Source organism: Onychomys torridus, chromosome 7, assembly GCF_903995425.1.
Source record: "Onychomys torridus chromosome 7, mOncTor1.1, whole genome shotgun sequence".
NCBI classification, from domain to species: domain Eukaryota; kingdom Metazoa; phylum Chordata; class Mammalia; order Rodentia; family Cricetidae; genus Onychomys; species Onychomys torridus.
In genome coordinates, this window is record NC_050449.1 from 99,196,831 (window position 1) to 99,224,568 (window position 27,738).

At 48.5% G+C, this 27,738-nt stretch overlaps 1 protein-coding gene across 5 annotated transcripts in view; it reads left to right on the plus strand.

The window, feature by feature from the left end:
- Poc1a (POC1 centriolar protein A) overlaps window positions 1-27,738 on the plus strand; it is a 106,568-nt gene that overhangs the window by 12,722 nt on the left and 66,108 nt on the right. For 2 of the 5 annotated variants that reach the window (XM_036193180.1, XM_036193184.1), the window contains exons 1-6: window positions 20,574-21,038; window positions 21,155-21,462; window positions 22,977-23,061; window positions 25,020-25,191; window positions 25,507-25,686; window positions 27,046-27,153. In XM_036193180.1, coding sequence (XP_036049073.1) covers window positions 21,445-21,462; window positions 22,977-23,061; window positions 25,020-25,191; window positions 25,507-25,686; window positions 27,046-27,153 — 563 coding nt within the window. In that variant the 5' untranslated portion in view covers window positions 20,574-21,038; window positions 21,155-21,444. Of the gene's footprint in view, window positions 1-20,573; window positions 21,039-21,154; window positions 21,463-22,976; window positions 23,062-25,019; window positions 25,192-25,506; window positions 25,687-27,045; window positions 27,154-27,738 lie in introns of those variants that run through there. The other 3 variants (XM_036193181.1, XM_036193183.1, XM_036193182.1) reach the window with 3 other exon arrangements.

Consider the following 27,738-nt stretch of genomic DNA (forward strand, 5'->3'; position numbering starts at 1 on the left):
ATCAGGCTATCAACTGAGCTACATTCCCAGAATGATGATAAATGCTTTATTTTATTTTATTTCTTTTTTAGTTTATTTTATCTTATGTGTTATATATGAATGCCAGCCTGCATGTATATGCACCTTGTGTATGCTTGGTACCCCCGGAGGCTGGAAGAAGGTGTTAGGTGCTCTGGAACTGGAGTTACAGGTGGTTGTAAGCCTTCATGTGGGTTCAGGGAACCAAACCCAGGTCCTCTGAAAGAGCAGCAAGTGTTCTTAACCATTAAGCTGCCCCACCAGCTCCTGGATGATAATTTCTCACTATGAAGACACCCTTAGGTGGTTTGCAGTGATGATCTGTTTGAAAATGAACTGTCAAGAAAAGAACTCTACCCTGCTAGGGACTGTGCTGTGGCCTCTCAGTTAGAGCTTGCTCATGGAAGCTATCTCCGTGGGGTCTTCTGAGAACTGTAGGGAGGGGATCCCATGCTGGCCAATCTGTGCCTGTAGGTTCTCTTCAGAGCCCTGGATAGGACAACAGCCCTGCGGATGGGACAGGGGTGGGAAAGGGTGAGAAGGCCTGAGGTCGCCTGAGTATTCAATATTCAAAACAGACAAGGGTGGTGGTGGCGCTCGCCTGTAATCCCAGCACTCTGGAGGCAGAGCCAGATGGATCTCTGTGAGTTCAAGGCCAGCCTGGGCTACAGAGTGAGTTCCAAGACAGGCACCAAAACTACACAGAGAAACCCTGTCTCGAAAAACAAAAACAAAACCCAACCAGACGATGGGAGAAGGTTAGGAAAGGGGTCTTGTGGAATGGGCTGAGGCCCTTTCAGTTTCTAGCCTGCCACAGCGGTAGCTCCATCAACGTGGTTTGACTTGGAGGGTCCAGTTAAGAGAGGGTCTTGCAGGCTGGAGAGATGGCTTAGAGGTTAAGAGCACTGACTGCCCTTCCAGAGGTCCTGAGTTCAATTCCCAGCACCCACATGGTGGCTCACAACCATCTGTAATGAGATCTGGTGCCCTCTTCTGTATACATAATAAATAAATAAATCTTTTTAAAAAAAAAAAGAGAGAGAGAGGGTCTTGTTCTGTGGGGTGAGAAGACAGTTCTGTAGCCTTGGGGTTCAACCTCAGGCAGAGAAGGCATTGGGGCTCAGCAGGGGACCTGCTGGCAGGAGGGGACAGCCACATACATTACCTAACCTCCAGAGTTCATGGGGCTGGATGCAGTGACTGGTTATGACACCTTCTGTGCTTCCCCCAGCTAACTGCCACAAGCCCACTAAGCCCCAGGTTCCTCTTTGCTTAGCTTTCCACACAGAGGTCTGCTGAGCTGTGCTTTCATTAACCTGACCTGGAGGTTTGGAGGGCAACAAGCTGGTCCCCCACCCCATCCCAGGACACACAATGAGTACTCGTTGACAAATGAATGCAGTATATAAATGAATGAGGATTATATGTGGACTGTGTGTGAATGAGTTTAGCTGTGGGTCCCTAGGCCCCAGAAAAGGGGTAGTCTGTTAGTCTTTGGGCACACTGTGTCAGCAAAGAAGTTGATGTAGAAAGCTAGAAGCTGATGGCTGGTCAGCAAGGAGCCTGAAGAGAGGCTGGGGAACATTAAGATCATCCTAGGGCACCCAGTTGCTTGGACACCCTCGAGAGCCTGCCCTGGTAGGCTCTGTAAGTGACCAGTCTGGAAACCCTGCTACCATATGCCATCCAGGTAAATATATATATATATATATATATATATATATATATATATATATATATATATATATATGTATATATATTAAAGTCATACAAGCCCTCCAATGTGTCCACAGCAGCACCTTTTGCTCCACTGACCATGGGAAGGCCTGCTCTGATTCTCAGCCTGTTCAGCAAACTGAATATGAAGTCAGTGGAACCCCCTTGGAACTGACTTAGGATAGAGACTAATCACAGCACATGTGTCAAATCTTTTTTTTTCCCCCATGGTTTCTCTGTGTAGCCCTGGCTGTCCTGGAACTAACTACCCTATAGACCAGGCTGGCCTCGAACTCACAGAGATCTACCTGCCTCACCACCATCCTGCTTTCCTTTATGTATGTATGTATGTATGTATGTATGTATGTATGTATTTACTTATTTACTTACTTATTTTCATGTGGCAAATCATCTCAGATTCCCAGGACTCTCTCTTTTTTTTTTTTTCTTGAGCTGAGGATCGAACCTAAGGCCTTGTGCTTGCTAGGTGAGCGCTCTACCACTGAGCTAAATCCCCAACCCAGGCCAGGACTCTCTCTAGGCCCCTCTTCCACACCCCTTTCTGGCCAGTTCATTAGAAGATGACTATGGCGATGCAGGGTCACCATGGAACAGCTGAGGCGTTTTTCAAAGGGCAGCTGAGTGGTCACCCAGCACCAGGTGCAGTACGGGAGCTAGAGAACACAAACTCAGCACTCTGAGCTGGCATTTTTCCCGTGACTAGAAGGCTGTTCTCCAGGGTTCTGTGGTCAGATAACTTGGTGTATTATATAATTCCCTTTATATTGGGTAACTGTGTTTCAAGAACAGTTTCCCACAGTCTGCCTGTGTGTTAGCAGGCAGAAAATTGCTGGCCAGCTCTAAAGCGATAGTTCAGCTGTGAAAGATCTTATGGCCAACTTCCTTTTAGAATAACTGGCTGATTACATTCACAGGCACAATACTGGACAGCTCTTGAATACATACACAACCTCAGGCCACAAAGTCCTCAGAGACACAAATACCTATCACAAATGGCCATGCTCCCAAGCCCCTGGTTACAGAGACAACACCACAAAAACCAGCTGCTTTAGATAGCCACAATGTCACATTGCTACAAGTGACAATATAACCAATTGTCAGGATTGATAGCCGTAGTGTGCCATGGTTGGGACTTCATCATACACTCGTGGGCTGAGTTCAACAGGGTCATCTCATAGCCTTGCATTACTTCACCTCTACTGTGTTGACCCCTGCCAAGGGCTGCTGGGATATGTTGTCATCTGCACTCCCAATGAATCCAGGGGAATCATGAGGCCTGTCTGTCATCCCCCTGTTACCTCCTCAGTAGTCCCCTCCTCAGGCCCTGCTGTCCTGATGGCCCTTCAACACGCCTGAAAAAGTATAAACTTACCAGAATGTGGACTCTGGGGTAGTACGATCACGTTGTGGACTCTAACAGCCCCTTTCTTTCTGGGTCTCAATTTCTCCACCTGCCAGTGGCAATGTGAATGGAAGAGGCAGTTCCAGTCTCCAATCCTTTGGCTCCTCTGGTATTCACTAAGTGTCTACTCCAATCACATTGCCCAAAGCCTATTGCTAATGAAGATCCCTGCAAGGTATCCTTGGAAGCAAAGAGAATCCAGCCATTCCTGAGGCCTGGGAGAGGCTCCCTGAGGCAGGTCTGCTGTTTGGTTGTCTACAGGCCTGGAAGAGTGACTCTCCAGCTTGCAACCTCCAGGTACCCACCTAAAGCCTCTGTAAATAATGTCTCTGAGCTCAGAGGATTGGTCTCTGGAAACAAGGAAAAAAACCTTCATGAGAAGCTGCCTTGTGACCTGGCAATAGACTCGGTCAGGGTGGGCACTCTGAGCACCCATAGGTGGCTGTTGTTCTGGGAAAGCCAAGATGGTGGCTCTCCCTGGTGTCTTTCTTGTTTGTTGATCTTCCCTCCAGAGAGTCCAGAGAATCAATGTATGAAGCTCTGTAGTCAAGTTCCCTTGCCCTGAGCCTGGGGAAAGGTCAACTGATGTGTACCTAACCCAAGTCCTCTCAGGGTCACCAGGAAACAATGGAGGCTTCTCTTCTAAGAGCAACTGAGTGGCCACTTGGTGCCAGGTATACTTTAGGAGCCAGAGAACACAAACAACATTCTGAGCTGATGTTTTTCCCTGTGACTAGATGTTTATTGGATGTTCTCGAGCATTCTGTGGTCAGGAGAGTTAGTGTATTATATAATTCACAAGTTCTGAAGACAGGTGAGCTGGCTTTTCATTCTGTGGGGTTTGGCATGAGTTGTGAGCAAGCTGTGTGCATGGGGATGTGGGCGGAGGAGACATTCAGGTGTGCCTTGTTTCCCAACAGCTGAGCACAGGACCTGTCCTAAGAGTATAGTGAGGTCTAGTGGGTCTCCAGAAGTACTTGAGGGCTGAGGACCTAGCTCAGTGGTAGAGCACTTGTCTAATGCACTTAACAAGGACAAGAGCCCTTTCAAAAGCCCAAACTATGTACAGTCCCTCCACAGCTTAGAGCAGACTAGTGACTTCCTTCTAGAAGCTACTTCCTCATAGGGATCTGCAACACCCAGCCACTTTATTGACAGACCCTCAGTTTTCTATCCCTTAAATCCAATTAAGAAATTCCCACCTGGGGCCCCTGCTGCTGCCGCCCTCTGTCTCCAATGTTCCTTCCCTTCAGTTTGGCCTGCCAACCTCATGTTGGTCTTCCCTATTTCCCTGTCCCAGAGCATGCTCTTCTACAAAGTCCTTGCTGACCACTAGCGTTTTGGCCATCCCCTGCCCCTCCCACCTTGCTCTCAACCTCCCTGTGTGCTGGAACTTTCTGATCTCTTTATCCTCTGTCAACTCCAGGAGGCTAAGGCTTGTTGACGGCTCCACCCCACAGTACGCAGTTCAGGGGTACAGGTAGAGAGCTGCTTTTAAATGAGAGAAACCTGGAGCAGCCCAAAGAGCCCCCACAGGCCTGGAGCTTGGACCTCTCAGGCCAGCCAGGCTGGAGAAGATGGCACTATCCCACAGGAGGGAGCAGAGAGGCTTTCCCAGCCTTGACAGGTCTGGAGTCCTAGGAGAGTCTAGGGAGGGAACACAAGACTTGGGAAGAGGGAGTGGCCCTGTAGGTCATGTCACCGGTTCCAAGAGTCTTATCAGTGCTAACCTGTGTCCTATTCCCTGGAGCATGTCATGTTCCTGACAGTGCACACAGGTCAAGGTGGTACGGATGAACTCGGCTCACCCAGCGACCTCAGCTCTCCACAGTGATCCTGATGAGCTCACAGGCAGTCCTGTGGCAGAAGCCAGAAGGTTCTGAGTGGAAGAGAAACCAGAGAGAGACAAGCCTGTCCATCCCAACCCACCTTCCTGGCCCAGGAGGCCTCCAGTGGGCAACTGTAGGGAAGAGGGTTTAGCTTGGGCCAGACTGATTCCAGATGTCTGAGAGTTCTAAGGAGGGATGGTCAGAGGAACCCCTCTGATCCACTCCTTTCTTTGACTGGAAGTGTTATCCACCATCTCCACTGAGGTTCCCTGATCCCAGACCCCACAAGTGGCTATGCCAGCTGGGCACCTCTCCCTGCCCCCCCCCCACGTCCTCCATCAAACCAAAGCTGTGCATTTGGGTAGCCTTGGAAATACAGGGCTCTCTGTGTATCTGCACATGATGTCAGTGCTGGCCTTGCTTAACATTCCTAAGGAAATCTCTGAGGATCAAAGCTTTGACTTTGGTGGCCCTTTCACGGAGGAACTTGAAAATTGTGTCCTGGGCCTGGCTTGTAAACCAAGCGCGCGCGCACGCACACACACATACACACACACACACACACACACACACACACACTCATGTGAATATGTGAATATGTGGGTCCATGCATGAAAAGTTTGCCTGCCTGGCCCTCTCAGCCTCCCCTATCTGCTCATTTCAGAGACTACTTGTTAGCAGGTACGGATGCACCAGGCACTACCCCAGATTGTATTCCCCTAAAAGATACATCCAACTCCATCCCCTGCTGTCAGTGAATCTGATCTTATTTTGAAATAGGGACTTTGCAAATGTCAGAGCAAATGAATCCATCCTAGATGAGACTGGTTCACAAGAGGGAAATCTGGACACTGAAAGTCAAGACAGCCACGTGAAGAAAGGAGGCAGAGCATAGCGAGGTACTGTTCCTAGAGGCAATGTCTAGGCAGAGGTGGGAAGTGTGCCCCTTCTTGATGCCTAGCACACCTTATTGCCTATAAATAGAAGGTCCATGTCCCCTGAACGATATTCAAAGCCTCCCTGGTTACTGTCCAGGCTCCCGGGGGCCACAAGGTTGAGAGAGAGGAGGCCCAGAGTCTAGACTTAATATCATCTCAGTAGGAGTCCCAACCCCATTGCCCTGCACCCACTGCACTCTGACCCCTGTTTCCATACCGGCCTGAGGATGGGAGCTGCTGCTGCTGCTGCCCAAAGCAGAGCCAGAACAATCTGGTCACATCTGTAGAAGCTTGGCACAGTTTGGATGACCCTGAGCCAGGGAGGGTGGAGAAGAAGAAAGGGCAAGGCCACAGGCTGCTTGCTGTTGTGCTGTTCTTTCTGTGAACTCATAGAAGTTGGCACAAACAGAAGTTTCTGGACTCCCTGTGCCCATGAGTGTAAAAGGGCACCAGCACACTTATTAACATGGACATATGGTGTAATGGTTTATGCTGACATATCTGGTTCCCTCTTTCTTGCCATTTTTGCCTAGACAAACCTCACTTTCAACTACTAGGGCTGGAGACCCAAGGCATGAGGCCTTCCTTTGTCCTAGGAGCCCAGAGGCCCTGTGTAGGGCAGAAGGGAAATGCCAGGCCCAACTGTGCCTGTTGGGAATGGGTGGACAAGCGGACACGCCCTCACTCTTCAGGGAGAGCCTTGGGCACTGATGTGTGACATGCCCCAGGGGCTTTTGAGTGACAATGAGGGTTTGTCACTCAACATAGTAACAAAACTGTCACTGTCACTTCCCTTTCCTGCCTCTCTTTCCCACACCATCCTGGTGTTTCTACAGTCACTCTCCACACAACCAAAAACCTTCTAATCTACTGGCTCTCAACCTTGCTAATGCCGCCACCCTTTAATACAGCCCCCCACACACAGAATTTGTTTGTTTGTTTTTGTTTTTTCAAGACAGGGTTTCTCTGTGCAGCTTTGGAGCCTGTCCTGGAACTCTCTCTGTAGCCCATGCTGGCCTCGAACTCACAGAGATCCGCCTGGCTCTGCCTCCTGAGTGCTGGGATGAAAGGCACCACCGCCTAGTTTAGGATTATTTTTGTAATGTAAATTTTTTTTAGAGATTGAAGTTTGTCTAAGGGGTCATTATCTACAGGTTGAGAACCACTGCTAATCCTTTCTCCAGGTCAGCCAGAAAAGCCCAGATTAAAATGCCCATATACTTCATCCATTCCCTATGATGAAGGAAGGGTCTAAATGAAGTAAGACTCCTCCAGGAACATTCAGGTCCTCAGCTAGAACAAGATGGGGCCCCAGTAACCCCAGAGGAGATGACACTGGCCTGAGTAGCCTAAGCTCCACATGTTCAGCGATGAGGCATCCATAGAGGTCAGAGACATTTAAGACCAAATTCAGGGTAGGTCAGGAGTCCCTACACACTTCACATAGCATTGGGCAGAGGGAATGCCTAGAGCAGGGATAAGGGTGGGAAGGTGTGGCCTATGAAGTCATCCCAGTTGGGTGGCACAGTAGTGAGGGTAGAGAGGAGGCAGACACTAAGCAGGTGGACAATGGGGAGTCTGGCCTTATCCTGGCCATGGGGAACCACAGATGGACTTCAATGGAGGAAACATGCTGTGGGTGGGCCCCAGGGAGGTGGACAAGTGTTTTCTCTTTCCTCCTCCAGGACCTGAGGACCAGCCACTTTCTCTCTGGAGCTCAATCTTTGCCTTGTACAACCTAGTGGTTGTGTGACTCATGGATGGACCTGAATGGGACGAAAAAATGATCCTTCATAGAGAAGGTTTTGCCACCTGGGTGAGTTCTTGCTTCTTAGAGCTGGGCTGAGAGGTAACAGCCTCTGAGGAGTGAATTCACCCTGCTCAGCTCTGGGACTCTCCTCTTACCTTTCCCTCCCTGATGTTTCTCCTGCTCCCAGAAGCCTCTACTCTGCCACTGGATGCCTCCCTGCCCCATGATGAGTTGAACTCCAGTGAGAACACTCACCAAGTTCAGCCTGTTTGTGGCCCTTGTCTTGTCTGCCTTCCCTTGTTCAGCAGTCACTAGCCTGCCCTGCTGAGCCAGGTATGGGGGCTGGGATGCACATGCTGCTCTCTAGATGTGTGGAACCGTGTAACAGGGCTGAGGACACAGCAGTGTTCCACAAACACCCATGGAACTGAATTGCTTGCTCCTGAGTGAATATGAGCCCCTCCCTGAGCCCAGGCTTCATGGGGGGGGGGGGGAATGGTGGAAACTGTCTCCCAATGGCTGTGGATTCCAGGAGTTGACTTGTTTATCACTGCCTGGGTGGCCAGCCTCCAGCAGCACAAGGCTCCAAGGGAAATCCACAGCACTGGCCTGTACTAGACTTTTCTGTCTGAGGGGAAAAAGACAGTCTCTTGATGGTTTCCTTCTCTGTTTCTCTCTGTTCTTCTATTGTGTACTTATCCCTACAACTTATATACCCCAACAAAATCTTTTAGACAATACAGGAAACATAATGTGGTTACATTCTATTTTTCAAGTGGATGATTATATGAGTACAAGTAAAAACATGTTTTCATCTTCCTTACATTTTTAAAAACAAAGTCACCCCAACAACTTACACATATTTAAACCTAAGTAATTTGTTACAGATTAACAGAACATGAGCAAGCAAAAAGCATTTTTTTCCCAGCCAACTCTTTTGTTGGCAGGTTGCATGTTGTGGTTACAAAGAAAGAATCCACCACTTTATTATTTATCTTGAAAGGTCATCTTATAAGGAATCTTAAAGGAATCACAAACCTAAATGTTTATACATAAAAACAATCAGTCAGCTGTACTTTAGATCTTTAGGGTGCATACCCACTCATCAGTAGTTTCTTATACAGGAGATTGAGGGCAGGAATGGGTACAATAATTAATCACCATCTTTGATCATCAACCAACCCTAGCTAGAAAGTCCATCAGTAGTAACAGTTGGGCTACTTTGTATTTTTTACCTCAGCTATGTGTCCTTGTGAACTTTAGATTGTTTTCTGGGGTTTCTCATCTTAAAGTTATTATCAAAACATCTGATCTAACCTGAAGTTATTTTCAGGCTTTGTTTCAGCTAATGATACAAACTGAAACCTGTGAACACATCTCCCAATGTTAATGTTAAAAGAATTTAAGCTGGGGCTGGAGAGATGGCTCAGTGGTTAAGAGCATTGGCTATTCTTCCAAAGGACCCAGGTTCAATTCCCAGCACACACATGGCAGATTACAACTGTCTGTAGCTACAGTTCCAGGGGATCTGGCATACATGCTGGCAAAACACCAATACACATAAAAATAAATGAATTTAAAAAAAACTCTGTATAAACTGACATTATTATTATCATTTAGACAGTACAGTTTAGGAAAATGTCATCTTCACAATAATCCACAGGTAAAAATGTCTAGTAGAACAGGATGTTTCCATGAGATAAACACACTACATTACAGGCAGTGGGGATCTCCCCACACCCATTCACACCATGCCAGATACCAGAGAAAGATGGCAGCAGCAAACTTGTAAAGGCACAGCAGAAGCAAAAGACATTCCAGGATCGTCTGTGGTCTCAGGGCCTTGTCTATGTGAAATTCACCCACCAGGGAGTTGTCTCCTGAGCTGACACCAGGAACTTCAATTGCCACCAGCTGCTCCTCTGACATGGCCACTGGTACTTGCTAAACAAGTCTGGATGGCTTTTCCTGTGCTCTGTGGGGACAGGTGCCCCAAAGGTCACAATCAATCTCTGTCTGCCCCCAGGGAGCTCTAGTTCTAGCATGGAAGACAAACCCAACCACCACCTAAGCAGGGAGGAGGCTGGAGCCTTCGGGTGCAGCCTGGGGTCATAGGAAGCATCTCTGAGGAGGTGATATGCAGGCTAGACCTGGAAGAGCGTGATCTTACAAAGAAAGATTTGGGGTAAGCCAGTGCAAAGGACAGTGTGGTGAAGTGAGGCCTGGATGTGCCCCTTGACTACATCCATCCACTGAGACCAGAAAAATCTCCTATATATCTAGCAGTCAGGCAGGCCTAAGGTAAAGCTCCTTCCCTGCAGCTGTCCACTAGAGTGGGCAGTCCAGGTCAGGGCCAGTGGAGGAAGAGGAGGAGGACAGACCTGGAACTGATCTCAGAACTTTCTGGCTCTGACCATGGGGCAGTCTGTGAGCTTTCCAGGGCCACCATGGGAGGTGGTGTGCACTGACAGAACACAGAGAAAGGACACATGGACTTGTTTAGTCTGTAAAGTGAGGCACCAGATGGAATCATGATGCAAGAGGAGGTCACAGCTGGGACTTGTCTCGTACCCCTGGTCAGAGCTTCACAGCTAGGTGATGGTTCCCCTGCTTCCTAAGGGCAAGGCAGGGCTGTCCTTTCCAGTGAGGCCCCACGACTGCATCACAGCCACGATGGGGACCTTGGCAAACTCAAGCGTCTGCCATCTTCCCTGACAGAAGCCAACTAAAGCAGGCCTGAGAATGGACATTTATAGCAAGACCTCCGTGGATTCTCCACTGCACCCTGCATCCCCTGGAGACCTGGGCTGGGAGGACTCAGCCCATTTGATGATCAGCTGAGCAGTCAGGCAGAGCATAGTGGTACGCACATAATCTCTGAACAAATACTCAGGATGTGGAGGCAGGAGAATCTGGAGTTTAAGGTCAGCCTGGCTACATCATGAGTTCAAGGCTAGCTCGAAATCCACAGTGAGACCATGGGGCAGACAGTCTGTGAGCTTGCAAAAAAAAAAAAATCAAGAGCTGCCAGTAAGACAGCTCAGCAGACAAAGGCCCTTGTCACTGATGACGCAAATCTGATGATCTGAGTTTGATCCCAGGAATTCATGTAAAGGCAGAGAGAACACATTCCACAGAATGGTCTTCTGACCTCCACATGTATGCTGTGGCAAAGTACCACATTAAAAACTGTTGCCTGGGTTTGGGGATTTAGCTCAGTGGTAGAGTGCTTGCCTAGCAAGCGCAAGACCCTGGGTTCCATCCTCAGCTCTGGAAAAAAACAAAAAACAAAAAACAAAAAACAAACAAAACAAAACAAAACCCTGTTGCTCAAATTTCTAAATGGTCTTTTAATAAAAACCTGGAGCCAGATATTGGTATAAATGCTGAAAGATCAGAGAGACAAAGGAACAAGCCACTTCTTAACTCTAGGACTCCTCAGCCTAAAAAGCCTTAGCCAATAGGCCTCTAGCTGAATGAGCTTCCTCAGCTGAAAAAGCTTCTAGTTCCTGTCTCCTCACGCCTTATATACCTTTCTCTGCCCAGCCATTAAAGGCATGTGTGCCTCCCAATTACTGGGGTTAAAGGTGTGTGCCACCACTGCCTGGCTCTGTGTTTAATCCAGTGGCTTGTTCTGTTCTCTGATCTTCAGGTAAATTTTATTAGGGTACACAATATATCACCACTAAAAAGGGCAGCACCACAAAAAAGGGCAGCACTCAGGAGACAGAGGCAGGAGGATCTCTGTGAGTTCGAGACCAGTCTGGTCTACAGAGCTAGTCCAGGACAGCCAAAGCTGCACAAAGAAACCCTGTCTTGGAAAAACCAACCAACCAAACAAACAAACAAACAAACAAACAAACAACCAAAAAGGGCCTGGGATGTAGCTTAGTGGTAGAGAGCATGCTTAACACAAGCAAGGTTCTGGGTTTGAATCCCCACTACTGAAAATAAAAAGTCTTAAAAACTATGACTAGGGACTGGAGCCATAGCTTAGCGGTTAAGAGCACTGGCTGCTCTTCTGGAGGACCCCAGTTCAATTCCCAGCACCCACATTTGGAAGCTCACAACTGTCTCTAACTCCAGTTCCAGGTGATCCAACACCCTCTTCTGGCTTCCACAGGCACTAGACACATGTGATGCACACGACATGCATACAGGCATAACATCAATATTACATAAAATAAGATAAAAAAGAATTTAAGCCGGGCGGTGATGGCGCATGCCTGTAATCCCAGCACTCGGGAGACAGAGGCAGATGGATCTCTGTGAGTTCGAGGCCAGCCTGGTCTCCAAAGCAAGTTCTAGGAAAGATGCAAAGCTACACAGAGAAACCCTGTCTCGAAAAACTAAAAGAATTTAAAAATACAACCATCTGAGTGACAGTGGACCGTCACAGGACAACTAGGGGCTTTTACATGTGAGACCGGCTGCTTTGGGACAGTCTTGGCTCCATCTCTTTTGGGGGGACAGGCAAGTCTCCAGAGCCCTCTTAAGTAATGCAGCATCCCAAACTGGTTCAGACCTCTTAGTCTTTCTCCCTGAATACAGCAGAACTAAGAGGTCAGGCCTGCAGACAGAGGGGTTCTAATCTTAGTGCCTCCTTTACCAACTCTGTGCCTCAGTTTCTCCAACAGTAAAATGGGCTTAGTACTGCACTGCTCCTGAGGTCATGGTTAAGACTTCATTTGCATTAGTTATTTGTCCACACAGTAGATGACTGTCTGGTTTCAGGCTACTTCCTGAAGTCCCATTAATGTTCCCACCTCAAGGGTTGGGGTTTAGCTCAGTGGTAGAGCGCTTGCCTAGCAAGCGCAAGGCCCTGGGTTCGGTCCTCAGCTGGGGGTGGGGTGCGGAAAGTGTGCGGGGGTGGGGGATGGGGGTAGGTGGGTGGGAGGGGGGGTTGGTGGCACACGCCTTTAATTCCAGCACTGGGAGGCAGAGTCAGGCGGATCTCTATGAGTTCAAAGCCAGCCTGGTCTACAGAGCAAGATCCAAGACAGGCACCAAAACTACACAGAGAAACCCTGTCTCGAAAAAACAAAACAAAAAATAATAAATAAGTAAATAGTAAAATGTTCCCACCTCAAATACTCTGGAAATAGCCAGAAAAGCCCTTTTATATGGCAGAAAGAGTTATGGCCAGGGCTGGAGAGGTGGCTCAGAGGTTAAGAGCACTGTTTGCTCTTCCAAAGGTCCTGAGTTCAATTCCCAGCAACCACATGGTGGCTCACAACCATCTGTAGTGAGATCTGGTGCCCTCTTCTGGCCTGCAGAGATATGTGCAGACAGAATACTGTTTACATAATAAATAAATCTTAAAAAAAGAGAGAGAGAGAGAGAGAGAGAGAGAGAGAGAGAGAGAGAGAGAGTTATGGCCAATCTCATTCTGTCCTGTTCCAGGTCTCTAGGTTGGACTAGTATATCTGACCCCTTGCCTTTACCAGGATACTGGGGCATAGGCCAAAAAACTTCTACAGGTATCATAGATTGGGCACCACATCCCTTCATGACCTTACCAGAAGACTAAAGTCCAAGTGGTCAATGACTTGCCTGAGGCCACAGAGCCAACTCATATTCTGGAGCTGTGCTGGCCAATACAGTAGTCACTAGCCATACACTGCTGACTATATCTAAATGAATTAAGGTAAAATAAGATGAAGAATTCAGTTCTTCAGCCACACTAACCACATTTCAAGTATTCACATATGACCAGTGGATATCACGCTGGACAAACATGTGGACATTTGCACAGCCCTAGAAAAGTCTTTTGGTCATTACTGGTCAAGAGCCAGGGTTCTCAGTCCTGGATGTCCATTGGACTCACCTGGAGAGCTTTAAAACACTGGTGTTACGCCATGCATGACGGCACATACCTTTAATCCTAGCACTGGGCAGGAAGATCTCTGTGAGTTCAAGGCCGGCCAGGTCTACAGAACAACTTTCAGGCTGGCCAGGGATACATAGTGAGACCATATCACAAACAAAACCAGCGGTGTTAGGCTGGGCATGTAGTTCACTAGGTAGGATGCTTGCCTAGCAGTACAAGGCCCAACATTTGAGTCTGGTGCCTTAGACCCCCCCGCCCCCCACCATCCTGACATGATGAGGCCCTGGGTTTTATCCCCGGCACCATATAAACTGGGCATAGTAAGCATGCCTGTGATCCAAGTATTTAGCAGGCAGAGGCAGGGGGATCAGAAATTCATGATTCTCTTATATGATGAATTTGCTGCCAGCCTAGTATACAGGAAGCTGTTTGAAACAACAAAGTATGCAGGGCCATGGCGGTGCACGCCTTTAACCCCAGCACTGGGGAGGCATAGGCAGGCAGTCTTTGTGATTTTGAGGCCAGCCTGGTCTACAGGAGTGAGTTCCAGGGCAGCCAGGGCTACACAGAGAAACCCTGTCTCAACAACAACAACAAACAACAACAACAAAACTAAAACTCTGATGTTGGAGCTCCTCATGCAGAGGCTCTGCACAACACCCAGGCTGAGAGCTGTGCTCTAAAGCTGTGGCTACTTTATTTATTGGAAAAGATCTACACTTTGAACTCAGCCTGTGTGTATTTCCACCCTGCTCTCAGTCGGTGCTTGCAGGCCCACAGCAGGAAATCCTGCTGAGAAAGTTGCCTTCATCACAGCTGGGATTCCCTGGCTCATTCCCTGGCTCTGGGCACTGTGAAAGTGGCCTGGGACTTTTTGGGGCCAGGAGAGAAAGAGCATAGGTCAGGCTTAGGGGATGTGAATAGAAGGCTTGGAACACAGAGATATCGCCATCTGACTTGAGAGGGTTGTTAATAATCAGCTCCACATCCACACACTTCTTAGGGAACCAACTACAAGGAAACATGGTCCCAAGTCAGCATTATGTTTTATTTCCAGAAACCACAAGACAGTTCCAGTCAGGTCCACTGCCTGCAACATGGGAAGATGGGCCAAAGCTAGGTGCTCAGCTAGAGGGACCCCCTTTAACATCCCTGTTGGCGAGGGATATTTTACCAGCGTGACTACTGTAGCTGGACGGAGGAGCAGGGTAGGTAAGGCTGAAGACCTATGGCTCCATTGGCTTTCTTCTCTCTCTAGGTTGTGGCCTGCTTTTAGAGACAGCTGACTCACTGGGTCTTGTCAGCTCTTCGAAGGGTACCACTAACACCCAGAACTGCTGTGGGACTCCCTGGGGAAGGTACTCTGCAACATCACTCCCACAGCAAGTGGACCTGGGCCATAGTCCCAGCTGAGGGGCATATGGAGCTCCTTTATTTCACTGTAGCTCTAGGGCAGGGTGTGTGGTTTACTGGAGACCAATTCCCAAGGATCCAGTCTGCTTTTCTGTCCTTACAATCTGGTTTTACCCCGATCTCATCTGCTTTGTCCTGATCCACATGCTTCTGTTTATCTCTCTTTTCAGACCTTTGTTGAGTGTGTTACCTACAAACTGTCCTTCCTAAGCCAGATAAGGCATCCCACACCCAAAGTCACAGCACTTGGGACACAGAGGCAAGAGATCCGGAGTTCAAGGTCCCCTTTGGCTATATAGTGAATTAGGGACTAGCCTGGGCTACATGAGATCTTGTCTGAAAACAAAACAAAATAAGAAACAAGGCTGGTTGTGGTGGCGCACGCCTTTAATCTGAGCACTCTAGAGGCAGAGGTGGGTGGATCTCTATGAATTCTAGGCCAGCCTGGTCTACACAGTGAGTTTCAGGGCTATCCAAGGCTACATAGTGAGACCCTGTTACAACAACAAAGGACAACCACGAAAAAACCCAGTGTGCAGATGACAATGAGTCACTGGAGGAAAGTGAAGCAGGGAAAAGGGAGGAGAGGGCTGATGTTTTAAGTAGAGTGGTCATAATGTTTGAACAAATCCTCATGGAAGTGACAGAACCAGTTGTCCCTGGCATTGAATCCAGTATAAAATCCTGAGCATGGAGCCAGGCACACTCTTGTTCAATGACTGATAAGGCCAACAGGGCTGCAGCACCGGGAGCTGGGAAGAGTACTGGGAGTCGGGATAGGAGGTGTTGGCTAGGCTGTTGGCGCAGAGGAAGTATGATGTCATACATTTCATATTAAGTGACAGAGAAACATCAGGCTCCAACATGAATTAATAACTCATGGGATGTCCCCACCCTTGTGTAGCAAGTATGGAACTACGACTGTACTGTAATTGAGAACACAGAGGCTGGGAGAGGCAGTGTGACTCTTACTAGCTGATCCAGCTTGCAGGGGGGCAGAGCCTGGGTGCATCCCCAGACCAGGCTAACCCTGGGGACAAACCCTGAGCTGCTCTGGCACAGAATTTCAAACCCAGGCCCTGGGCAGATACAGACCAGATTGCCCGAGAGCACCGGTGGAATCTCCAGGCTGGGCTGGGCTGAAGAGCGGGGTCCCTGCCTTTGCTACTCTGTCTTCACTCCACCCTGGGCTGGCCCGGGAATCTGGGTTGTAGAAGGATGATGAGAGGTTCACGCACGTGGACAGAGACTTTCCGTACGGGGCGTGAAAAGGCAGTGCCTCTTGTAGCCCCTAACATTAAGCTCTTGCCAGCATGGAGGCTCCTCAAACATTGAACTCTGACACAATGTGGAGGCCCCAGTCAAAGCTGCAGTTCAATCTCATGGATTGGACAAGGGTACGAGGCCTGCTCACTGAGGTGGGCCTTCTCTCGTCTCTTCCCTGGTGGGCAGGGAGAGAGAAGACTGGGATTTGGAAAGATCTGGAGGAGACCTGGAGACTGAGCAAAATCTTCCCGTGACTCTCGGTTGGAGCAAAACTATTTTATATGTTTTTCTTTTTCCTTCTTTTGTTTTTTGAGGTGCGGTCTCTCTATGTAGTCTTGGCTGTCCTGGAACTTGCTATGTAGACCAGGCTGGCATCGAACTCACAGAGATCCACCTGCCTCTGCCTCCCGAGTGCTGGGATTAAAGGCATTCACCACCACTGCCCGCTCTTAAGTTTTTCCAAACTCAACTTTCCCTTTTATTTTGTAGCACTGAAGATGGAATTTAGGGCTTGATGGAGCTATAGCCTCAGCTTCCTTTTCTACATTTGTTTTTATTTTTTTTTACATTTGTTTAATTAATTTACTTTTGTGTTTGTGGGCACATATGCCATGGTGCACATGTAGATGCCAAAGGACAACTTGAAGGAGTTGATTCTCTGCTTCCACCATGGATGGTGTGTGTGTGTGTGTGTGTGTGTGTGTGTGTGTGTGTTTGTGTGTCTCGAGGAGTAAAGATCAAAGGAAGCAAGAACGTAGTTTGGTTCAACACCACTAAGAAGCCAGTGTTGGTTCAAACTTGAGGAAGTCTGACCCCAAGTAGTTTATTTTCAGCATATTAAAACTTAGTAAAACCAGGCAGCAGTGGCACATGCCTTTAATCCCAGCACTCGGGAGACAGAGGCAGGCGGATCTCTGTGAGTTTGAGGCCAGTCTGGTCTCTAAAGCGAGTTCCAGGAAAGACACAAAGCTACACAGAGAAACCCTGTCTCTTGAAAAGCCAACAAACAAACAAACAAACAAAACAATAACAAAAAAACATACCAAAACAAAACTTGGTGAAACTATTCCTAGTGATAATGGATTCCATCTCATGTGTACAATAAAGCTTAAGATGTGATTATATCAAAACTCTTTGTAAGTACATGTGATACCTTCCATAAAGATAGGTTCTGTAGATTGACAAGCTCACAATAAGGGTGTGGGGGGAAGATTTCCATGTGGTCTCCCCACACCGATAGAGAAAAAGCTTACCAGGCTATTAAAGACATCCATTCCCAGCACTCTAGGTTATGCATTCCTTCCTTTGAAGGAACCAGCCTATCATTCCTGGTTCCCTTTAGTGCTCTTCCGTGAGCACAAGGAACTCCACGCCTCCCATACCTTCTGGGATTGAACTCAAGTTACCAGGCTTGCTCGGCAGCAGGCACTTTTCCCTGCTCAGCCATCTCACTGCCCCTTTCTTTTGAAAAATATTTATTTATTTATTTATTCATTTAGTTAGTTAGTGTGTACCTGTCTGTGTACACGCCTGTGTGTGAAAATGGAGGCCAGAAGAGAGGGTGAACCGCTGAGTTACTTACAGGAGTATGGACAAAGGGTTACTTACTCCTTTTCACTTTTTATTTTGAGACAGGGTCTTACTGAATTTCCCAGGCTGGCCTCACATTCACTCTGTGGCCCAGGAGGCTAAGAACCTGTGATCATCCTATCTCAGCTTCTCCAGTAACTGTGATTACAGGGCTGAGCCACTGGGCCTGCTTAAACCCAGTCTTCTGAATTAAAGATTCCTAATTTAACAGGTAAAACAGACAAACTTGCTGCCACCCAACAAAAAAACATCCCAAGTCTAGTAGTCAGATTTCTCTGCATTCCCCCCTCCCCATCCCACTCCCCACCCCTCAACACGTGCTTTGAATATTTAGCTGGCTACTGAGATCAGGCTGTGCCCTGCTCTAAATTACTCCACCTTGTGTGAAAGAGTGCCTTTCCAGCCATGCCCTGCCCTAGGTGACTTCATGGTACACAGCAGCAGCTGGCTTTATTGTGAATGCAAACACAGAGGCAGAATGACTCTATATTTCTTTGTGCATGTAGATTATCACTACCTGTTGAGGCACCAACCATGATACAAGTATTTAAGATTGGAATCATGGGGCTCAGTTGGGCCAGTGCTTGCCTAGCAATGCATGAATGCCTGGGTTCAATCCCCACCATTGTATAACCCAAACACCATAGTACGAGCCTCTACTCCAAGAATGGAGGCAGTATCCTCTGGAGTTCAAAATTGTCTTCACCAATGTAGTGATCTGGAGGCCAGCCTGGGCCACATGAGACCCTTCTTGTAAAAGGGCCCCAGATCTTAGCCCAACTGACTTCATGATTGAAGTTACTGTACCATTCAGACTGTAAAACTCAGCACATAGACAACACCACCTACCAAAACTAAAACGAAGGCCTAGTCCACCAAAGTCCATGCTTATGGGGAAATCTCTAAATGGACTAACCTTGCTTTCTGGCTTCTGTGGTTCCTCTTCTGGCTAACTGTTCTTGTTAACTGAAGTATGTCAACCAAGAATATGGTTTTTGTGTTTAAAAGCTGCCCCTGAGAAAGGCTCAGTGCTACACTCAGATCCCAAACACCCAGTGTAGCTGCCGGCTGGCTAATAAGACTTTCTGTTGGCTTAAACACACATCTGAACAGTCTTCTCTGTTGGCTACCCCACAATATTCTCAATGAAATCAAGAAAAAAGAAAAACATTTGAATAAAGAACTTGTGGCTGGGGCTGGAGAGAGCAGTGAAGGGCATTGGCTGCTCTTGCAGAGGACCCTGGCTAAGTTCCCAGCACCCACATGATAACTCACAACTGTTTGTAACTCCAGTTCCAGGGGATCTGATGTCTTCTTCTGGCCTCTGTAGACATCAGACATATGTGTGGTGTATATACATACATGTAGGTAAGCACTCATACGCATAGATATTTTGTTTGTTTTGTTTTTGGAGACAGAATCTGTCCGTGTAGCTCTGACTGTCATGGAACTCACTCTGTAGACCAGGCTGGCCTCAAAACCCAGAGATCTACCTGCCTCTGCTTCCTGAGTGAATGGTAGGATTCAAGGCATGTGCGACCACCACTCAGCTCACATAAATCTTAAAAAATAAAAATAAAAGGGGGCTGAAGAGATGGCTCAGTGATTAAGAGTACTGGCTGCTCTTCCAGAGGTCCTGCGTTTCCTTCCCAGCAACCACATGGTGTGACTCACAACTATCTGTAATGAGATCTGGTGCTCTCTTCTGGCCTGCAGGCAGAACACTGTATACATAATAAATGAAATAATTCTTTAAAATAAGAGAATCTGTGACTACTGGAGGAAGAAGCAGGAGGATCTCATGAGTTTGAGGCCAGCCTGGTCTACAGAGCAAGTTCCAGGAAAGCTAGGACTACATAGAGACCCTATCTCAAAAACAAAACAACAAATTTGACATAGCTTGTGAATTTATCGTTATTCACTACATTTCGACATTGTAGAAATATAGAAATGTGTCCATCATGTTTCTGGCATGGTGTGCTCATGACACTTATAGGCAAGAAAACAACGGAATATGGGAAGACTGAGAAATTGTCCCCCAAACGGTGCTGAACAATCCAGACTGTATTGTGTATGTGAACAACTATTTTTGTCTTGGGAATTTCACAGTATCTAAGTTGGCCCAAACATTTCTAACATAAAGGAACCAATGATATGCCAACATAATTAAAATAGCAACAGTTATATGTCCACTTCTTGTATCTTTCCTAAAGAGATTTTAAAAATATTATTTTTAATTAAGTGTATGTGTGTGTCTATGCATGTGAGCGCAGGTGCCAAAGGAGACCTGAGGTGTTGAATTGCCTTAGAACTGGAGTCACAGGCAGTTGTGAGCCATCTGACATGGGTGCTGGGAATAGAACTTGAGTTCCCTGGGAGAGCCGTATACACTCTCTTAACCAGTGAGCCATTCTTTGAGGTCCAAATACACTTCTCCACACGTCAGTTTCTGAGTTTACTGTCCCTGAAGATTTAGGGACACGGTCTCAAGTCTAGGCATGTAGTAAGAAACCTCAGGATACATCCAGATCTTAATTAGTGTTGGAGTATGGACAAGTTGGCCTACCCAGGAGAGGTGATGGGAGGTTCTTGAATCTTACAAAACATCCAGTTCAGGTCGGGTGCACGTTGGGAAGATTCCCATGGGAAGCGCAGTAGGAAAAAAGGTCACTAAGGGCCTTCTCTGCTTTCACTGCAGGAAGTGAGAAAGGACGGCCTCTGCTGGTCCGGCCCGAGAATTGCGTCTTTTACCTTTTGATAGGGTCAGGTTACGTAAGCGAACCCAAGATTATCCCCCAGACTACCCAGAGATGGGAAGACATGGACTTCTTTTAGACATAGCGTATGTAAAAGCTTCTCAAGGCTGAAGAGTTCTGGGAAGGCCAGGCTGCAATCACATTCACTCTTAGGACGAACGGAGAAGACTACCCTCAGAGCAGACATTTTTCCTGGGGTCACCCAGTAAAGCCAGTAGAGACTTAAGGATTGAACACAGGTCTCTCTACTCCATGGTTGTGATTCTGAGTGACTCCAGTCCTTTTCAATAGACGCCTAGGAGCATTCGGAGGAACCAACCATTTTGAGGTCCCGAGGGGCGAGTAACCGGTTCTCAATGGCGCCTTAGGCGGAAGCTTTAAAGCAGCACCGAACAGCAACACAAGTGTCCTCCTTCCGGTATCCTTAAGGCCGTCACCCTGAATGGTAAAGCCCCGCCCACCCCGGGGCATCTCGGGAAATGCAGTTCTACCTTTATTTAGACTGTAGGGTAAGTGCTATGTAGAACTTCATTTCCCGGAGGGCTGAGCGCTCTGTTACCAGAGCTAGACGGTGCGCCGAAGGCCCGAAACCTTTATTTAGATTTTTTTTTTTTTTTTTTTTTAGTTCTAAGAAGGAAGGTGTGACAGCGAACTGAGGCTTTTGGCTGCTCGGCGGGTTATCTCATCGGGCGAAGCTGTCGGACGAGACCGGCGCCTGTCGAGCGGCCCCACTTCTGGTCGGCGGGCAAAAACAGAGCTCTTCTCCTTTAATTGCAGTGGGCGGGACGCGGCGACTCCGCCGGCGTTGCTATTGGCGGCGATTGGGGGCGCGGAAACTGAACTGGCACAACTGCCGCCGCAACTACCTCGGGATTTTGGGGTGCTGCTGGTCCTGCCAGCCCTGCCAGCCCCGCCATGGCCGCTCCCACTCCGGTAAGTCCCTGTAGAGTGGTCGCCTGGGTAGCTGGAGCAATGGCCGCGAGAGGGATTCTGGGGTTGCCTCCCCACTAAGGTCACGGAGTGGGTCTGGGCATTGACTCAGCTCCCCAAGCGCCAGGCCAGATGCTGGACAAGCCGGGCGAACAAACAAGTCCCTGCCTCTGGGACTTACGGCTTAGCAAAGAAGACACATGCAAGGCCTTGTCGTGGCCTGGAACCAGTGTGAGCCTCGTCATCCTGTCCTCTTACGTCCTTTCCAGTCGGTGGAAACAGGCCATGGGGATGCCTGAGGTGTCGGAAGCCTTTAGTATGACCTGGGACCGATTGTGACCTCGCTCTCAGTCCAGAAAAGGACTCCAAATTGGTCTTTTAAATAAGAGTTTGCTTCCAAAGTGCTTGGTGCTCTGGCGAGGTGGTAGCCGATGGTCCCTGATGCACCTAAAGACTTGGGCAAAAATAGAACCTCGACTTTTGACTGCCAGTCTGATGTTCTGTTTACATAAATAACAACATACTGTTTTTAGGGGAGAGGAGGCCCACATGCAGGGAACTTCGCAGGGAAGAGGGCATTGGGAAGGGGGTCCCACTGATCAGGGTTGGACCTGAACATGCTTCTGCCCACTGAGCCTAGGATGGACACTACCTTGCCCTTATTTTTCCAAGAGGCTCAGGTGAGGACAAGAGACTGAATGGGTATTTGCTGCATAGTTGGAGCCCTCCCCTGAACTACCACTCCATCTGTTAAAAGGCGTGGTCTGGCAGGTGTGTTGGGGGTGGAGCTGGGCATTGGGCCTCACCTTTGTTTTGGGTACAGCTCTGTGGGGTAGCAGTGATATGCCATAGAAATGTCCTTTCCCAAGCTGGGTTCCTTGGAGCTCCTAAAATCCTCTTTTTGAAGTTTTTGATGTTTGAGATGGAAGGAGATAACTTACTATGGTTGGGGTATAACTCCTAAAGTCTTGTATGTAGCTTTGGCTAGCCTGGAACTCACTATGTAGATCAGGCTGACCTAGAACTCACAGAGGTTTACCTGCCCCTGCCTCCTGAGTGCCGGGATTAAAGGTATGTGGCACCACACTCGACCCATATTTGGCTCATTTGTTGTGGATTTGTTGATTCATCTGCTCATGGGCCTGTGTTTGTAGATTGTGTATCCTTCCTTCTTACTTTATTCATTTATTCTAATAGGTTTTAGTGGATTCCTTAGGATTTCCTATATACAAGTTATAAAAAACGTTTGAGTGGCCAGGTAGTGGTGGTTCACACATTTAATCCCAGCAATTAGGGGGCAGAGGCAGGTGGATCTCTGTGAGTTCCAGGCCAGCCTGGTCTACAGAGAGAGTTCTTGGACAGCCAGGACTGTTATATAGAGAAACATTGTTTCAAAAAAAAAAAAAAAAAAAAAAAATACCTTGAGTGTTTTCAACATCTCCTGGTTATAGGAAGAGTCTTGGTCCCAGAGAAGCCCCTTCCTCGGGCTTTACCCATTTGACCTTGCTCTCCCTTAGGATGACCCCTCACTGGAGAGGCATTTTAAGGGCCACCGAGATGCAGTCACCAGTGTGGACTTCAGTCTCAACACGAAGCAGCTGGGTAAGAGAAGGCATTTATCTTGTCTGGGGCTCTCGATTCTAGACTGAGAAGGCTGAGTTCTTCCTGGGAGGACTGGTGTGGGACACCAGAGTACAGCCAGGACTGCTGCCTTGTCTAATCCTTTGTATTGCTTATGAGGCTCCATAGGCTCCGTTGTACATGACAAGGGTATAATGCTCAGAGAGGTTAGCAGCCTTGCCAGGGTCATGCAGCCTTTATTTATTTTAATTTTTTCCTTTTATTGAAAAAGTTTCTTTTTTCTCACAAAATACGTCATGATTACAGTTTCCACTCCCTCTACTTCTCACAGTTCCTTCCCACGTCCCCTCCCATCTGGACCCACTCCCTTTCTGTCTCACATTAGAAAAAAACAGGCAGCCGGGCGGTGGTGGTGCACACCTGTAATCCCAGCACTCGGGAGGCAGAGGCAGGTGGATCTCAGTGAGTTTGAGGCCAGCCTGGTCTACAGAGCTAGTCCAGGACAGGCTCCAAAGCTACAGAGAAACCCTGTCTCGAACCCCCCCCCCCCAAAAAAAAAGGCTTCTAAGGGATAATAATAAAATATAATAAAATAAAACAAAAACTATCGCATCAGAGTTGGACAAAACAAACAAACAAGGAAAAGAACCCCAAAAGAAGGCACAACAGGGGGCTGGAGAGATGGCTCAGAGGTTAAGAACACTGGCTGTTCTTCCAGAGGTCCTGAGTTCAATTCCCAGCAACCACATGTTGGCTCACAACCATCTGTAATGAGATCTGGTGCCCTCTTCTAGCCTGCAGACATACATGCAATCAGAACACTGTATACATATTAAATAAATAAATCTTAAAAAAAAAAAAGGCACAACAATCAGAGACACACTTGTTCCTCACACTCAGGAATCCCATAGTGAACATTAAATTGGAAGCTATAATATATATGAAAAGGAACTGGTGCAGATCCATTCAGGCTCGATGCATGCTGGTCATGCATCCTTTGAGAGACTAGGGTCTAGGTTTTTCCACATCCTGGCCACTTCTTGAGTCTGCTCTGGAGTGGGCTCCAAACTGGCTCCTTGTTCTTGAGCCTTCAGTTTGATTGCCCACGGGAATGTGGCACATTTTCTTTTTACAGGGACCTACTAGTGAGAAAGAGTGTTGAAGCAGGCCCGTCTCCCAACTCCATACCGCTACCCCTTCCTTGTACACTTCCTTATATTTGTTCCTAAATAGCTTTCCTGCTGCAGATTCCTTTCTCCATGGATGAGGCTTGCCTCTTTAACTTGTTGTTGAGGTTTGTCAGAAGCTGTCAGTGTAGTGGTCTGCTGTAAGCAGAGAGGAGGCTGAAGCCATTTTTGTCTGTCCCCTCCTGAGGTGTCTTACTAAGTTTGGTCCTTTTATTTTTAATTTATTTTTAGATTGTCTTATTTGTATGAATGTTTGCATGTTTGTCTGTGTACCACGCATGTGCATGGTGCCCGCGGAGTCTAGAAGAGGACACAGGACTCCCCAAAATTGAAGTTATAGACTGTTGTGAGCCACCCTGTGGAAAAGTAGCAAGTGCTCTTAATCGCTGAGCCAGCTCTCTAGCCCCAAGTTGGTCCTTTGAATAGTTAAAGGCCTTCTGTGTCTGACTGGCTCCTGAGTGTCGGGAGGACTTGCCCCTGTGCTCTCAGAGTATCACTGGGGAGACCCCACAGGGGTCATTTCATAGGACCCTGGGTTGCAGTCAGAAATGGCATGTGAATGGCCTGTCAGTCTGGTTCCTGTGTTGGCCTGCTGCATGGAGAACTGCCAGGCCTTAACTCTCCAAACTACATGTCAGCAGTCACAGGAAGTGCGGGCCACCCCTGGGATCCTTTTCATTGCCCTGCTGTGAAGGTGGAGCTGGGCTTGTTGCTCTCCTGTGTCCCCAGCAATGAGGCAGGTGCTCAAGGTTCTTGAGATCTGAGAATAATCATGTCACCCACGATCCTCAGCCAGCGGCTCCATGGACTCATGCCTCATGATCTGGCACATGAAGCCCCAGTCACGTGCTTACCGCTTCACGGGCCACAAGGACGCTGTGACTTGTGTGAACTTCTCCCCGTCAGGACACCTGCTTGCCTCAGGCTCCAGAGACAAGACTGTTCGCATCTGGGTACCCAATGTGTGAGTTATGGACCTCAAGGGACTGACAGCATCGAGGGACTTGGGTCCTTATCCTGGCTTTGAGCTGGTCACAATGGGACATGTGGCCTCTGAGAGGTGCCAGCAGAGGGCTTTAGTTGGGGCTGTCTCCTCTGGTTGGAAGGACTCATGAGGGTAGAGGTGGGGAGAAGCACTTTGTTTCTGTTGGGGTGGCTCTTGCCTTTCTGAGGGGAGACTGGGACAGTCAGGCCTGGAGAGAGAGAGAGAACTTGCTGTACTTGTAGCTCCTCATGTCACTATTATGAATCTCCTGAGTCTGGATATCTATCCGCATAGCAAGGGTGAGTCAACCGTGTTTCGTGCACACACGGCCACAGTGAGGAGTGTCCACTGGTGCAGTGATGGCCAGTCGCTCGTGACAGCCTCTGACGACAAGACAGTCAAGGTGTGGTCAACTCATCGCCAGAGATTCCTGTTTTCCCTGAGCCAGCACATCAACTGGGTCCGCTGTGCCAAGTGAGCATTCCCTGACTGGAAAACCCGGGAGGATGGAGGGTTGTGGGGGCAGAGAGGAACACTGTGTCAGCCTGTGACCTTGGATGTATCCCCGAGCCTAGATTTCCTAATCTGTAACACGTCAGCAGCTGTGGTTGCTGCACTGAACTTGTCGGGAGCTTCACTGGCTCATGTGTGATAACATTAGTCAGCCACGCCCCTCTGCCAGGGATGCTGAGTACTCCCAGGACGCAGCAGCAGCTCCTGTTGGCCTCCCTCCGGACAGTTCTGCCAGCTAGGGAGCGTCCTTCTCATTTGGCAGAAAAGGGAACAGGCTCAGAACAGTATCTTGCCTGGGGTTATGCAGTGGGAAGGTGGTAGAGCTGGGGCCTGAGCCCACATTTCTCTGGCACTTGGGTTCGCCTATTTTCCTCAGAGCTTAACTGTGCTCCAGAGCTGCTAGGTGGGGGCTGATCTTGAGGCCCTGGCTTTCGTGTGGGAGGCAGTGCTGTGACATAGCATGCTGGCTGACTTGAAGAATTGCAGACACAGATATGCCTGCCTGTGGCCTCTTCAGCTCCTTCCAACAGAGCTTTCTCATGTCACAGCTCTGCTCCAGAGGAGGGGGTTAGGGTGGCCAGACCGCTAAGAAACCATGAAAATCAGAGGTTAGGGACCATTGAGTTATCTTCCTCTGCGGATACCATGGAAGTTACTTATTCCCTAGGCCAGAACCATTCTTTATTCTGGGAAGGCCCTGTTCTGAGAGGTCTTATGCTGAAGGACCTAAGAATTGAGGGGGCACGGGTATGATGTCCACAGTAGGCCTCTCTCTGATGGTGGGCTTCAGGACCTCCATGCGTTTTTGTCGGCCCATTGTGTTGTGCTGATGTCCCGATGTGGGGCTCCTGACCTCCTCCGTACATCAAGCAGTACCAGTTGTGTATTGCTGCAGGCCATGTGCCTCCTGGGTATTCTGTGCATTGTGCTACTGCATGCTGACTGTGGGCACTGGAGGGACGGATCTCAGAGAGGGAAGCCACTTGCCAGGGCCACTGAGGGTACGAGAGCAGCACAGGTGACCCTGGGAGTTCCTGGGTCAGGTAGCTGGGTCTAGTGGTGCACACCTATAGTCTCAGGTCTTGGGGGGCAGGAGGATTGCCACAGTTTGAGGCCAGCCTGATCTACATATAGAGTGGTGCAGTCCAGCCAGGGCTACATAGTGAGACCCTATGTCAAAACCACAATAACACAAAAGGCTTAAAATGCTCAGAGAATTCTTGGCTCAGAAAACAGCGTGTGGGGAGAGGTGGCTGTAGAGAAGATGGTGTGGCAATCAGAGTCTGTTAGTAGTGTGTGCCTTATGCCCGTTCAACTTAGGTTCTCCCCTGATGGGCGGCTCATCGTGTCGGCCAGTGATGACAAGACTGTCAAGCTGTGGGACAAGACCAGTCGGGAGTGTGTCCACTCATACTGTGAGCATGGCGGGTGAGTCCTTATTGGTGTTCTCCATCTGCAGGTGCTCCTGCACAGCTCAGGGCATGAGGAGGCCCAGTGGCCTTTGGGGACTGGGCCTATGCAAGTGGCAGCCCTGCTTGCTGCTCTCCAGCTGACTTGCCTTTTCTGTGAGCTTTGTACCTTTTTCTTTGTGGATGGACAGTTAAGCCTGCCCCCCCCACCCCCCCAGCAGAAACACTTCAGTTAGAGTCATGCAGTAATTTGGTCTCTTTCCCTCTTTAGTTTCTGGTTCTCAGAATGTACTGTGTCTCTCGGAGCATTGAATCAGCCCCCAAACTGCATGTTAAAACTTGGCAGTGGGTTGGGGATTCAGCTCAGTGGTAGAGTGCTTGCCTAGCAAGCACAAGGTTCTGGGTTTGATCCCCAGCTCAAAAAACAAAACAAAACAAAACAAAACTTGGCAACACCCGTGGCGATGATTTATGAATGAAAGCCTCTGGTTCCTGTAGCAGGCAGCAGCTCTTTGTTCTGTACCACACCATACACGCAGAGAAGGAGGAGCCTGCCTCTGAGCAGGGCATAGCTTTCCTAAGTGTCTAAGCGGACTGCAGCTTT